We start from the raw sequence: 16,247 nt of genomic DNA, 5'->3' as shown, positions 1-16,247 counted from the left end.
TTTTTGACATTTTTGACATTTTTGACATTTTTGACATTTTTGACATTTTTGACATTTTTCACACTTAAGACTATTTTGATGATTTTGTTAGTTTTGACATTTTCGACATTTTTGATCTCTTGAAATTTTTGACATTTTTTAAATTTTTGACATTTTTGAGACATATTTGACATTTTTGACATTTTTGACATTCTTGACAATTTTGACATTTTTGACATTTTTGACATTTTGAAATTTTTGACATTTTTGACTTTTTCGAAATATTTGACATTTTTGACATTTTTGCAATATTTGACATTTTTGACATTTTTGACATTTTTGACATTTTTGACATTTTTGACATTTTTGACATTTTTGACATTTTTGACATTTTTGACATCTTTGACATTTTGGACACTTTTGACAATTTTGATGATTTTGACAGTTTTGACATTTTTGATCTCTTGAAATTTTCGACACTTTTGAAATTTTTTAAATTTTTGACATTTTTGACATTTTGAAATTTTTAACATTTTCGACATTTTTGACATATTTAACATTTTTGACAGTTTTGACAATTTTGACAATTATGACTTTTTTGACATTTTTGACATTCTTGACATTTTTGACATTTTTGACATTTTGAAATTTTCGACATTTTTGAAATATTTGACATTTTTGACATTTTGTCATTTTTGAAATTTTTGACATTTGTGACATTTTTGACAATTTTGACATTGTTGACATTTTAAGACGTTTTCGACATTTTTTACATTTATGATAATTTTGTCAATTTTGACAAAATTGACAATACTGATTATTTTGAAAATTTTGCTTGTTTTGGCATTTCAGACCGTTTTGACATTTTTGACATTTTCGACATTCAAATATTTCGACAATTTCGAAAATTTTGAAAATTTTCCATTATGATATTTTTGTCATTTTTGACTTTTTTGACTTTTTTGACTTTTTTGACTTTTTTGACATTTTTGACATTTTTGACATTTTTGACATTTTTGACATTTTTGACATTTTTGACATTTTTGACATTTTTGACATTTTTGACATTTTTGACATTTTTGACAATTTTGACATTTTTGATATTTTTGACATTTTTGACAATTTTTACTTTTTTGACATTTTTGACATTTTTGACATTTTTGACATTTTTGACATTTTTGACATTTTTGACATTTTTGACATTTTTGACATTTTTGACATTTTTGACATTTTTGACATTTTTGACATTTTTGACATTTTTGACATTTTTGACATTTTTGACATTTTTGACATTTTTGACATTTTTGACATTTTTGACATTTTTGACATTTTTGACATTTTTGACATTTTTGACATTTTTGACATTTATGACGTTTTTGACATTTTTGACATTTTTGACAATTTTGACATTTTGGATATTTTGAACATTTTTGACATTCTTGATATTTTTTACATTTTTGACATTTTGGACATTTTTGACATTTTTGACATTTTTGACATTCTTGACATTTGTACATTTTCGGCATTATTGGCCATTTTTAAATTTTTAAATTTGACATTTTCAACAATTTTTACAGTTTTTATAATAAATACATTTTTAACGGTAAATAGATGAACCAGCTGAAAGCTGAAAATCTCTTTAATAAAGACATAAAAAAAATGTTAACATTATTGATAAATTTTACATTGTCGACATTTCTGAAATTTTGGATATATTTTATTTGTAAGATATTCTTGACATTATTGACATTTTCATTGTTTTTTTGTTCTCTACCTCTTTGACATTTATGACATTCATGACATTTCTGACATTTTTGACTTTTCTGACAGATTTAACATTTTTGACTTTTTTGCATTTCTTGACATTTTCGACTTTTCGCCTTTACTGACATTTTTGACATTTTTAACATTTTCAACATTTTTGGCAGTTGTGACAATTTTGACAATTTTGACACACTCTACTTTTTCGACATTTTTGAAATTTTAAACAAATTTGATAGTTTCTGTAATTTTGACACTTTTGAAATTTTTGTCAATATTGACAATTTTTACATTTGACAGTATTGACAGTTTTGCGTTTTTTACATGTTTTATTTTTTTGACAATTTTGACATTTTCACCATCGTTGACATTTTCCGCAGTTTTGACATTTTTTCCATTTAAATATTTTGAAATTTGGAACAATTCAAAACTTTCAAAATTTTTAACAATAGTGACAATTTGGACAATAATACAATTTTTTCAGTGTTACCGTTTTGACATGTTGAATATTTTTTGATGCTTTATTTTTTTAAAAAAAATTTTAACATTTTGGACTTTTTTGGCATTTTTTTCAGTTTTCACATTTCTGGTATTTATGTCATTTTTTGACATTTCTGACTTACATGACCGTTTTGATAAATATCACCTATGAACTTTTTGACATTTGAGCATTTTTTTTGTACGTTCCAGTATCAGTTTTTTTCTTTGTTTTCAATTTTGACATTTTTTATTTTCGACAATTTTTTCACTTTTCTCATTTTTTTGCCAATTACAAGAATTTTGACATTTTTGACAATATTGACAATATTTGCCCATTTTACAGAATTGATAATTTTGACATTTTTGACAGTTTTAACATTTTTGACTTTGTTGATATTTTTGAACATTTTTACAATATTCACCGTATTCAATTTCAAAGTATTGACAATTTCGTCATTTTCGACAACTTTGCACTTTTTGACATTTTTTATGTTTTGTCATTTTTGATATTTATTACATTATTGGTGATTTGAGGACTTTTGACATTTCTGACCTTTTGGACATTTTTGAAAAATTTGACATTTTGGACATGTTTGGAATTTTGGATGTTTTGGAAATTTTTGAATATAATGACATTGTTAACATTTCGAAATTTTAGATTTTTGTCATGTTTTGACATTTTGAAATTTTAAACTCGATAGATATTTTCCCAGCTTTAGATTTAATAGTTAGTGGTTCTTGACTTTTTTTTTCTAAAAACTTTCTAAGGCTTACGCTTAGCTTTTCAAAGTTCTCGATTTTACCTGGACTTGCACCGATATTTGACAATACATTTAGGAAAAGTCCGGTCCGGATTTCGCTACAAAAAACTCAAATTTTTATTTTCTCGTCCACAAAAAAGTTTTTTTAGACAAGTTTTATCTAAATTATCATGATCAATTTTTGAAAGCCTCCAATATAATTTTTGAAACTACTGATGTGTTTTGATGGAATAAAAAACATTTTTTGTGTTTCCTTTTTAATATTTATCGAATAATTTCTCGGTTTTGATCAAATTTGCCAAGATTTTGCCGGGATTTGGATTTGAAAAAGTTGAAATCAAATATATACTCTGATTTTGCTAGGTTTTTAGATAAAATTACCCAGATTTGTCCAGTCCGGATACATCCTGAATAAAATCAGGTAACCTTAGCTTTAACTTATTGATTTTTTTGGGATTGTATCCATATACTGCATCATTTTTGTTGTCTTTCAGAAACTATTGTACATATCTTATCATATTTTTGTGCATTTAAAAATAAACATTGGTTTGCATAATCTTTTCATTTGATCTTTAAAATGATATTCCAGATTTTATAGTGGCCCTACTTTTCTTCATTTATTATCTTCTATCTTCAAGGACTTAAACTGAGATTGTTTTTTGAAGTTTTTGATACGAACGAAGCTACTATTGGATTGATGAGTTTCTGCTGGAATTTAGGATTGTAGTTAAGATTACTCATCACTAGCAACTTTCCTGTTTACTAGTTGTTCAAGTTGTTATGAGAAAAAAAGCCCAAATTCTCTGCGTAGATTTTGCTTTGAGTTATCTTTATAGCTTCCTTATTTGCTCACATAGATACAAAATCAGCCGCCAGACGGATGAGACGAAATACTTTTGCTATCTACCTTTTTTTGTTGACATTTTCAAATTAGCGCCGTCCGACTGGATATTTTGGATATAGAATCAGATCGTACAAAACATTGCTTCTAGAGAGAGTGATTCTATTCCAACTTGGGTTGAACTGACTTTTGAAAATGAATATTTTCGGTAAGTCCCTACAATTTAAACAAATTAAACCCTAAATTTATGCCAAATTCCACAATTAAAGGACCGATAATATTATTAACGGCCATTGCGGTATGCTGTTCCGGGCAAGGCGGCCCGGAAGATTGTATGGGAGCCCGATGTGAAACTTACGAGCATATAAACACCCTTTGGTGCCACCGGGATCCGGCCAAATACTGTCAGTGCCGTCCGAACTCCGGGACTTGGTCCTGGGAACCTCGGGTGATGCCCTGTGCCCCCGGGACAGTTTTCCACTTTTGGCGGCAGGTTTGCGTACATCCCAGTGTCCGACCGGATGACGTTTGTGTGATGCCGGAAGAGGAAGACGAGCCGACTTCCGTGATGCCAGTTTGTGACCAAGTGCCCTGCAACACTCGCGAGGAACGGGAAAAACTGAGCTGTCACGAGGATTCGCATCAATTTTGCCGATGCCGTCCGCTGAGTATCGATCCGGTTACTTGGGCTGCGATTGCGATGCCCTGTGCCCAGGGAACCGCTTTTAGTTACCGGCATCAGACCTGCTTCCTGCAAGTGGTGTGGACCAACAGTTGTCCACCGTAAGAAAAGGTGATTGACCCGCGTTTGAATTTTTGGCGTGAATGAATCGAACCAGTACATAGTGAAGTGTATAGCTAAGGAGTCAAGAACCTAATAAAATTATTCATAGCAGGATTTTGGAAACGGCGGCGTGCCCGAGGAAAACTAGGTCAACTTGTGTTTGTATTTGTTTGTTTTTCTCTGGTTCCGATAATTTCACCCCATCTAAGCAGGCGTTTCGAGAAATACTGCCCGAGATTGTATACCTCGATTTACATATCGCTATAGTACTGCGAGTGGGTCTATCATTGGGAAAACCGATTCACAAGCGAAGTTTTGGCACGGTCGCCATGTGAAGAAGCTACTTCCTCCATAAAATTGCTTTGCGGGTATAGAGCACATGCCGCCAAAATCACGACCTCCAATCGGGCCAAGTTCTGCGGCAGGGCACATTTCACAAGAGTGTCGGACGAAATTGGCTTGGCTTGGCTTGGCTATGACCGTTAATAACCCTCTCTAATGAGATAAACGCGCGATTTTGGTTGATTCTGTGCCGAGATCGACCAAAAAATCGTGCCGGCTTTGGGTGGGTGATGACGCTAACGCGAGACGCCTCCTCGACCTTTCTTGCCGTTGCGCGACGTTTGGCCAAATTTGAATTGACCCCCCTCTTTCTAACTCTAATCATTCTTAGGAAGGCATTCGGCAAATTCCGCGGCGGCGGTGCCTCGTTTGTGTGACTTTTTACGGTTCGATTTGATTGGTGTTTAGGTCGCTTACTTCGGTCGAATGGAAAAAAGGAAAAATTATGCACACCTGACTGCTTTATGGCTGACGACGATTTGTCGCTAATTATGGCCAAATTTATGGGTTAGCCTGCTTCGATGGTTTTGCTGCTGTGAGAAAATTTCAATTGAAGTATTTTTGCCTAAGCCAGGGTGGCCACAGTACCGAGAAATTAGGAAAAACGGCTAAAACCAGGAAATTGAAAATATGCCTGGAAAATCGGGAATTTTGAAGCAAAATCAGGGAGCCAACAACAGGAAATCGATTGTCTAAAATTTATGAAGAAGTTTGTTTATGTCAACAAGAGAAAACTTAATTTTTCATAACTACAAAACTGCAAACTTGGACACTTGAGAATCAATACTTTTAGCATGAATTGAGTATCACAACATGTAATTCACAATTTTCAATTCCAATTCAGTTTACAGAATACAATTATAATCGTTGAGCACTTTCAACTTTTTTTTGTCATTTATTTTACGGCCATATCAGTAAAAGTTATTTTTCTTGAAGAAAATTATTTCCAATATTGAAGATTACGATCTAAGCATTCCAGATTGCCGAATAAACATGGGTTTTGATTGAATTTACCCAGAATTTAGGTTGAATTTTCTAAAATCTAATGCTCGTATTCGACCACCGGATATGTTCGGAAAAAAATCTGGAATACTAATAGGCGAATAGACGATTGAAAGAAACAGATCGGCATAAGAGGTTTCAACTATCTAACAATTGTCGACCGGGAGTTATTTGATCTTCTCAAAAATTGAAAATTGGGTTAATTTTTTTTTTTTTTTCATTTCTTCTTATGTCAGTTTTGCTGCAAACACTCAATTTGAGTGTTTTGCATATGTTTGAGCATTGTTTGTTTTCGATGCAAAAAAGAGATTTACTGTCATTATTTTTTTCATAACTCTCAAAGGAGTTGTTGGGACATTTCGGTATCTTCAGAAGAAAATTGCATAATAAATTGGGCTTTATTATGTTATTTTTTTGCAGAATATCCGGTGATGCAGTGGGTACTTTTAGACACCATTTAAAGCTTATTTTCATTTTTTCATGTTGATGATCATTACTTTAAATCTTAAAATTTTTCATTTGAAATGCTGATAAAAATTTGCTTCTGCTATTGATGATGCTATTTTATGATTTCCGATGAAAAATAACAGAGTTATGTAGCTTTGAAATTAGGTTTTGTTTCATTTACAATAAAATCTAACCGAATATAACTCGAAATTTTTTTTTTAGGTCGTAAAAATGAATCAAACTTTCATTTTTGGGAAGACCCAAAGACCATTTGCGCAAATTGTCAGATAAAATCCCCATAATTTAGATTTTAAATTCCTTAGAAAAAAGTGGGGTTTGAGTATTTTTTGTTCAATTTTTCAAATCGTGTTTTTTATAATCTTATACTTAAAGTATTGATCGCTGATCGATCAATTAAAAAATCTCCAGGTTAAATATAAGTTAATAATACAAGAATATATTTTTAACGTCAAAATACTTCTACTCATTTTTTTTTGACAATCTTGAGCTTTTCTAAACTTTTTTGTTTATAGATGTTAAAAAAATTGAAATGTTTTCGTTGGAATCTGTAACAAAAATCTTATGTTCTAGAAAAATGTGCCAAACGAAACAAAACGGCAATGCTGTTACTTTACAAAATTTAAAAACTAAATTCTCTAAGGATTGGAACTTTGGTTAAAAAAGTAAACAAAAGATGTCTTAAAGATCTTTTTCCATCATTTTTAAATGCATCGAGCATGAAAAATATTTATCAATTTTTTTTTCTTATTTGTCAATCGTTGACGAATAATATGAAGTTTATAAAGTCTTAATTGAAAGCAACGGTAAACACTTTTTTTTTAAACAGATCACTCAAATGTTATCTATGAATTCAATTGATCCCTTTAGTTCAAGAAGCCAATTTTTTTAAACTAATGAATCGTGATTACAATCTAGCCCGATATAACTTATATTTATCCTAAAGCTGTGGTTTATCCAATGATTTCCTGGTAATGAGGATGTTAAGATTGATTTTGTCAAAAAAAATAATTTTTTTTTGCACTTAGGCTATGACTGTACTTCAAGAATTGTCGAAATAAATAAAAATGACAAGATTTGCAAAATTTTATAAAATAGACTGAATTGACATAATTGAAAAAATGTCAAAAACCAACAAAATCTAAATAAATTGACATAATTTTCACAACGATGAAGAAATTGACAAAAATTACAAAAATGACTAAAATGACAGAAATGACAAAATGTTAAAAATAACGAAATTTGCAGATTAAAAACATGCTAAAATTGACCAAATTTAAAAAAAATGACAAATTTGTTAATATTGGAAAAAAGTCATTATGAGCCCAATTGACAAAATTGAAGAAATATTGAAATTGGACAAAACGACAAAAATTAAAAAAATAATAAAAGATTCAGAAAAAAAACAAGAATGTCAAAACTTAAAAATACTGGCAAAATCCAAAAAATTGACAAAATAAAAATTGACCAAATTGACAAATAAGACAAAAATGACAGAAATGACAAAATGATAAAAAAATACGAAATTGACAGATTTTAAAACATTGTAAAACTTTACCAAACTGAAAAAATAAACAAATTTGGAAAATTATAAAAAAAAAATCAAAATGAACCTAATAGACAAAATTGATGATTTCTTAAAATTTTACAGACATGAAAAAAAAATAAAAAAAAATATAAAAATAACAAAAAAGAAGAAAATTGCAAAAGTTAAAAATATTGCATAATCGAAAAAATTGACTGCATTGACAAAATTAGCGAAATAATGCCAAAAATGCAGAAATGACAAAATGATAAAAATGACAAAATTGACAGATTTAAAAAAAAAACTTGTAAAAGTTTGACAAATTGAAAACAAAACAAACTTGGCAAAATTGGAAAAAAACATAATGCACTTAATTGACAAAATTAAAAAATTCTTGAAATTGGACAAACATCAGAAAAATATAAAAAATGATAAAAGTAACAGAAAATAATTTAAAAAAAATGACAAAATTCACAAAAAAAAAAAAGAAATTTTACAAATAAACGACGAAATTGTTACGAGTAACTAAATTTTAAAAAATTGCAAAATTGGCAACAATGAAAAAAAAATAAACAAAATTAACAAAGTTGATAAAAATGACAACTAACATAGTTGTAAAAATTTACTCAATTGACAAAATTGACTAGTTTGGGAACGATTTCGTCAATATCGGCAGTTTTGCCAGTTTTGTCAAATTCTTCAATTTTGTCAAATAAATCAATTTTGTCAATTTTGTTAATGTTTTAAAATTTCTCAGTTTAGTCACTTTTGTCAATTTCTGAAATCTTGTAATTATTGTCAATTTTTGTTGTTCGTCTTTTGTTTATTTTTGAATTATTTTTGTCGATTTTGTCGATTTTGTCAATTATATCATTTAAGTCAATTTTTCAAATAAAGTTATTTTGTTAGTTTTGTCAAATTTGCAAGATTTGTTATTTTTCATAATTTTCATCAGAATTCTGTCAACTTTGGTAATTTTGTCCATTTCGTTAATATTGTCAATGTCGTAAATTTTTCATTGGTGTTTATTTTCTTCAATTTGGTCAATTTGTGTTTATGCCAATTTTGCGATGTTGTAATTTTTATTACATTTGTTCATTTTTCAAATTTCAATTTTCCTTATTTTTGTTATTTTTGTCAATTCTCTTATTATTTAAAATTATAATTTTTTTCATTTATATATATCAGGTAATTTTGTAAATTTTCACAATTCTTTCAATTTCGTAAGTTTCAAATTCTGTGATTTAGAATTATGTTAAATTTTTGTCTATGTTCTTATTATTTAATGTTTATCAATTTCATCAGTTCTTAAATATATTTATTTTGTCAATTTTGTCAATTTCGTTTTTTTTTTCTTATTATTAAGGTTTTCAGCCTTGGGCTGGTTCGTCTCTTTCTAAGCGCACATCTTTCGAAGTAATGATGGCTAGCATCTCACAAATGCTAAAACCACCAGACCACAGAAAGTGTACTATGTATGCCATGACCGGGATTCGATCTCATGAACTTTGGCGTAGATGACTTGAACTCTAACCACTACGCCGAAGCCGCTGGCTGTCAATTTCGTCAAATTAGCAAATTTTGATATTTTTCATTATTTTCACCACAATTTTGTCTACTTTGTCAAATTGGTTAAATTCTTCAATTTTGTCAATGTCGTTAGTTTTGTCATTTATGTTTTTTTTCTTCTTCAATTTGGTCAATTTGTGTTTATGCCAATTTTGCGAAATTTGTAATTTTTGTTAAATTAGACCATTTTTCAAATTTTGTAATCTTTAATTTTTTGTTAATTTTGTCAATGTTCGTATTGTTTGAAGTTTTAACTTTTTTTGTCAATTTTGATATAAAATGAATAATGTTAATTTTGGCAATTTTTTCAAATTTGCGATTTTTTTTATTTTCCATAATTTCCACAATTTTGTCAGCTCTGTTAATTTTGTCCATTTCGTCAGTTTTGTCATTTATGTTTATTTTCTCCAATTTGGTAAATTTGTTTTTATGCCAATTTAGCTTATTTTGTATTTTTCATTACATTCGTCTTGTTTTCAACTTTCCTAATTTTTAAATTTTTGCCATTTTTTTGCTATTCTTGTCAATGTTTTCATTTTAGTTTTTTTATTCGTTTATTTGAAACGGCTCATACCGAAAGTTTTAAGGAGCCAAAGTCAGTTTTTTTTTATATTTACAATTCACATTTAAGAACAAGAATAAATATTGAGAATATAGTAAAAGATTGTTTATAAACGGGGTTTGATAGCTTTCAAGAAGAGGTTAGTATTTAAAATTTTGTTAAATTTTTAAATTTCAACAAAAAAATCATGCATTTTTCAAAAGTGATTAAATTGATAAAAATTTAAAACTAACAAAATTGTCAAAAATTACAAATTAAATAATTGTATAACATTGACAAAAATCACTACAATGGCAAAATGATAAAATTGAAAATAATGAGAAAAATTGTCAAAATGTACAAAATTTACAAAATCAATCATCAACTCGAACTTTTATTTGACTCTTCATTACCGCATCGTATTTTACGATTGTAATTTTACCTAACTATTTTTTCAATATCCTTGTATTATTCTCTTCAGAAATAACCCAGAGCATACGTAGAATTATTTGAAACACATGTTTTTTTAAATTTTGTTTTATAAAATTGTATTTTATTTTTTATGTCTTTTATTTTTAATTTACTATATGCTGGAATTCCAAAAAGATTACATATAGTAGATTATACTTATGTTAAAAAATTCCGAAGAAAAGGTATCCTACAGGATTTTTGGGGATTCATCCATTCGAAAACCATCAATTGGATTTACCGCGTTCAAAATTCCTTAATCCAGATTAATTGATTCAGAATTTAGAATTGTATCATTTGCTTATTATTTTGTGTCTTATGTTATAATTTACTGGCTGTACAAAATCCACTGTCAAGTGTCTTAAATCGGATTTTTTTTTCTCACAGCTGATCTAAGTTTAGCATTTTTTTCCCGTGCTTTAAAAAGAATACTAAGGTTATGAGTCCTGCAAAATTTCAGCCCAATCGGACTTGATTCAGGGGTGCCTTAAAGCGTTCAAAGCCAATTTTAAAACGAATACAAACACATACAGGATCGCAGAGCAACTTGATGTTTCCTCGTCGAGATTCCATTTACTCAACTTTAAGAGTACATCTTTCGAGAACATGATGGCTAGCATCTCATAAATGCTGAAACCACCAACCCACAGAAAATGAAGTTTATATGCCGTGATCGGGATTCGATCTTATGGCCGTTGGCTTAGAAAACTTGGAGACTATTCTATGGTATTATTTAAAAAAAAATTAAGCTCAAAATTGACTTTCTGGGACTTTTCCGTTATCAGAAAACCGGCCGATTAACACAGTAAGTCAATTTCAGTCCCAATTTTTTTTTTGTGATAACACCAGATCTCGGTGTTTTATGCATTTTTAAGTCATTTAACATTAGATAAAAAATCAACTATCCTGATTTTCTTTGGTCCCCCCTTGGTGATGTTTAAAGTCGTAGAAGCCCCAGAAAGTCGATTTTTGACCAATTTTTTTTTGGGATTTAACCAAATTTTGACGTTTTATGCATTTTCAAGTCAATTAGCATCAAAATAAAAATTTCGAGTTTTCCGATTTTCTTTGGCCCCCTTTTGGGCCAAAGAGGGTAAAAAAAATCGAAACTTTGAGGCACCCCTAAATCAAGTCCGATAGAGCTGAACTTTTGCACAGGTCAGTTTTTTGGACTATTCGAAAACTTTGTAATATTTTCAGCATATTATTTCTTTTCGGAGTGTAAATTGTTTGAAACCTCAAGTTCTAATTACATAAAAGCTAAGAACATAACTCTACTTCTGACCGGAGTTTATCAAGATCAACATTCGGCCCCTGTTTCTTCACTGACTCCTAACAGCCATCAAGACTAACTTCCATTGATTAAAAACCGGAAAACGGTAGCGCAAACAGCTAATTAGCCATTAGGCGTACCGATGCATGGCGTTACACTCGCCTGGTATCTTCGTCTTTTGGAAAGGTTCCAACCGAACCCATTCGATCCAATCCGGCGGCGACGTCTCACTGACGAGGCCTGAAGCTGGTCAGTTTTATATGAGAGAGCCCTCATAGATAGAAGATACATAGATGCTGCCGGAAGATTTACAGCACTCATCAACCTATCAAGCCGGACCGCGCGGAGAAGAACGGAGACGAAGACGAAGATACCTACCTTGTAAAACTGCTGACTGCATCCATTGACCATTCGCGTTCCGTTCAGATAGGACCGGGCCAATCCTAACGGTATCTCACCCTCTTGTGGCCTTTGGAGCGAGCAAGCTGATTAGTGGGGAAGCTTCCATCCAGGATGAGTTGCAGTTAGTTCCACTAGGTCGTATGTAAGTTTGTTGGAATACGTTGGAGAGTTTCGTGATTCAGCTCGACCGATCCGACCGAGATGGACCAAACATCATCGGAGGCAGAACACCGGGACGATAAGATAAATCACACAACAACATAACACACGTCCAGTTTGTTTGGGTTTTCGGGAGAAAACGGGAAGTGAAGGGTGGGATATTTTAGAACGTTTCTGGTATCCATTTATAGGTGCCCTCACTCACCCTGGAGTGATTCCGCGTTCGTGCTCCCCTTGTTCAGGCTCAGCGAATAATCAGGCATCTCAGCTCGATCAATTGGAGCCGATGGTGGTCGATCGATGGACTCATGAAAGAAGAAGAAAAATCTACGGGTTTCTGTATATTGAATTCCCGGAAGATTTTTTCCTTAGTTAAGATTTGGGGTACGAACAAATCAATGCTGTTTTTTCTTATAATTTGATCATACAAACTTTCATTGGACCTCGGAAAGGATACAATTTACAAAAAGCTGAAAAACTAAAATTCATCTTTCTAAAAAAAATATTTTTTAAACTGATTTGTTTTTCAATTTTTTGTTAATTTCTTATATAGTCAATGGAAATGCAAAAGTAACAAAAAAAATACAGTACCTGTCCTGTTAGTTTTTAAAGGTTCCTTACAATTTTGCAGCCACCAATATTCTTCTTGAATTGTTTTGTATTTTAGAATGTTCCGAAAACTAAAAATACACTTTCTATTTCAAATAAAAGAAAGAATGATTTTTCTTGAACATTTTATTCTCAAACATACTGCTAAATAGTGTTTTCTTTCAACTTGAAATTTATTTAGCTTTATTTTTCACACTACTCATCACCTTCTGCACAGTGCTATCACCGCCAATTTTCACCACTTCAGGTCAATTTTTCTTCAATTTTTCAATACTGTCCGCTGTTTTCATGTATTTCCTTAGATTTGACTTGGACAAAATCCAAAAAGTTTCGATTGGACGAATATCTAGACAGTTCGGTGGGTTTATGTCTTCCGGTAAGCATGTGACCTTGTTGAATTCATACCACTTTAGTGCATGCTTAGACCCAGTAAGCGCATCCTCTCAAAAATCGACAGAGAATTCACAAAATTGAGTACTGGGTATCCCGACTTAGAAAAAAACTGATATATCTCAGCCCAGTAAGCGCGTCCTCTCAAAAATCGACAGAGCATGCAAAAAATTGAGAGTTGAGTCACTGAACTTTGAATAAAACGGTTAATTTCGGGGACACTTCAAGAACGCAAATATTCTCATTCGGTTTGTCCTGCCAAGATATCTAGCGGCAACGAATACGAATGCGTACATGCGAAATCAGTTTGAATCGTACGCTTGTACAGTGTGCTTGCACTTTATCCCCGTTTTTTATTATGCGTGCTTTCAATCGTAGCAGTCGGCTTCTCAGGGAGGCAAATACGCGTCTCGCTCGAAGGGAAACATACGATTCGGATTATGTTCGTGTGTTTCTCTGGAGGGCGTGTCTTAGATTATTTCGTGGCACTCACCCAAGGCCCGCGTATAGTGTGTTCCTCTCTGCCGATTAGATGATGCAAAATCGCTAGAAAGATCGATACGATCCCTCTGTCGATTTGAGTTACCTCTCTGCCGATTCATGTTTACTGGGGAGTAGTGGCACTAGGCGAGATCAGGCCTAAAGATTGTAGAATTGTTATGCTTTTTTGTAAACCTTCTTTCACGTAGATTTTGCTATTCGTTGTTTCTGTGGTTATGGACGAGACATTTTACCGCATTCACATATGGCTTGGCACACCATAACCTTCTTTCCAAATTTTTCAGTGTAAATGGCTTTCACTGAAGCTGGAGCATCCTTTTCTTTCGATGACGCAGTCCAGGTAAAGTTTTATAGTCAAGTTTAATGTAGGTTTCATGATCAATGATAACACAACCAGATTTCTTGGTAAAAAGTTTGTCGTAGAGTTTTCGTGCCCTCGGATTCACGGATTCAGCCTGTTTGTGTACTCCTTTTTGACTTTTACGCAGTCAATATTTGGTACTACACGATTTTTAAAATGATGGATATTTTATAGGGTATTTTTTCTTATCTAACTTTCTTTCTACATAAGACAATTGCACTGGTAATTGGAATGATAAACTTACAATACATAGATATATGATTTTACTAATAATTGCCAGACATTATCTTGAACGAGAAGCTTTATTAAAGTTCCTGTTAATGGACCGCCACGGTGCGCCTAAATTGCGTTTAAAAAAAAACTTCAGTCTTTGGCTTACTGATATATTTTAAAAAAATTGCTCAAAAACTCCTCTCGCGGAACTGTTGTGATCGATATTCTGAAAGTTTGAATGTTCTTTTCGTTTAGTTATCAAAATATTTCTAAGATCTGTTTAATCTGTTTTGCTATTTTGTCTTGAACTATGAGTTAACATAAAATGATGATCGTAGATGTCTTGTCAGGTATATCATAAATTTGCTTGCTTATGCTTATGCTTATAATACATACACCGACAGATCTTATCAGCATCCCGGTGAGTAGTAAAAGTACATTTAAAATAATGTAAAAAAGTGCATTTACTACTCATCTTTACTAGGCCGGGGAATTTTACCCTTTCCAAAGATTTCATGGTTAATATAAATGATATTATTAGACAAACTTTTGTACTTACGATTAACGGAACCAGAAATTTCCTTGAAAGCTCCCTTCCTTACTAATAAAAGCATAAATAGGCGATGGAAGCGCTGCCGAATTTGGGTGATGGTTTTGCATTAGTGTAAGTGAGATGCAGCTAAAGTTTCACCCAACTTTTGACAGATCTTACGGGTTTTCCTTAAGGAGAGAAAAAAATAACTATTCGATTCCATCGCCCATTGCGTATTACAGATTTTTTTCAATCGCAGTACTCCGAAAATTTTTCACACACGCGCACGTGGGTCACAAAGAAGTGATAACCATGAAGTAAACAAAAAACCACCAGAAATAGAAAAAAAAAATTTGAAAACTTAAAAAAAATTAAAACCCTTCAAAATCAATTGATTGAAGGAACTACGCTTTGGAAGAAAAAAAACCTTTCTTCAGCTAACAATTCATGAAAATCTGAGATACTCAAATGTATTGAAAATTTGGATCACTGGAACGAACTCATCAAAAAATATTTTTAAGCCCTGACAGTCGTTGATTGATTCAACTTTCCACTCAGCTCGTAAAGCATTCATCCCTACACAGCGCCTAAGGTAAGGTTGACAGTTTTTCCGGTTTTATCCGGGGGTGCCCGGATATATGAACAAAATTTAGGAACAGTTCGGCCCGACCCGGGTTTTTAGATTTCATTGAAAAAGCCCGGATTTTGCCCGGATTTATTCGTTTTATTCGGCAAATCAAACAAAAGAAAACAAAATGTGTTGTAAAAATGCGTCCAAAGCGAATTTTTTTTTGAGTAAGTATTACAAAAATAATCATAAAAGGATTTTTTGAAGTTTTAAATGCGTTTAAAATCTGTCGATAAATTTTGATGAAAAAATTATTTTTCGATTTTTTCTTGATTTTTGAGTTTTAAAAAAATTTGCTCGGATATTGCCCGGATATTCGGTCGTCAATTTTGGAAACAAATGCCCGCATTTTGTTAGGTTTCATATAAAATTGCCGGGACTTGCCCGGCCTGGCTACGTGCTTAATTTCTGGCAACCTTAGCCTAAGGAAAACGATGCTAAAAGTTTATGACGATCACTTTTAACGATCAACACATTTGGAAGTACGATATTTAAATTTTGTTCAAGTTTTCAATCGATTTGACCACTAAAATATTGAGAAAAAAAAACCCGACGGCGTGAAAATTAGACGCGTCCGTTGACAACGAATCATGGCCTCCTCTTGCCTTGTCAGTTTGTTCATAAATTTACAACAAAACATCCATAGAGCCATGTAATGCTC

At 31.7% G+C, this 16,247-nt stretch overlaps 2 protein-coding genes across 3 annotated transcripts in view; both read left to right on the top strand.

The window, feature by feature from the left end:
• The window catches only part of LOC129750815 (cadherin-86C), a 370,404-nt gene that overhangs the window by 90,198 nt on the left and 263,959 nt on the right, over positions 1–16,247 (top strand). The window lies entirely within an intron of this gene.
• On the top strand, positions 3,923–4,727 carry LOC129750835 (uncharacterized). Its single transcript, XM_055745922.1, has 2 exons — positions 3,923–4,030; positions 4,092–4,727. The coding sequence occupies exons 1-2, from the start codon at positions 4,018–4,020 to the stop codon at positions 4,607–4,609; spliced, it is 531 nt and encodes a 176-aa protein (XP_055601897.1). The 5' UTR covers positions 3,923–4,017; the 3' UTR covers positions 4,610–4,727.

Source organism: Uranotaenia lowii, chromosome 1 (assembly GCF_029784155.1).
Source record: "Uranotaenia lowii strain MFRU-FL chromosome 1, ASM2978415v1, whole genome shotgun sequence".
In the NCBI taxonomy this organism is placed as follows: domain Eukaryota; kingdom Metazoa; phylum Arthropoda; class Insecta; order Diptera; family Culicidae; genus Uranotaenia; species Uranotaenia lowii.
Note: the sequence above shows the minus strand (reverse complement) of the source record. Positions and strands in the feature narration are given on the sequence as shown.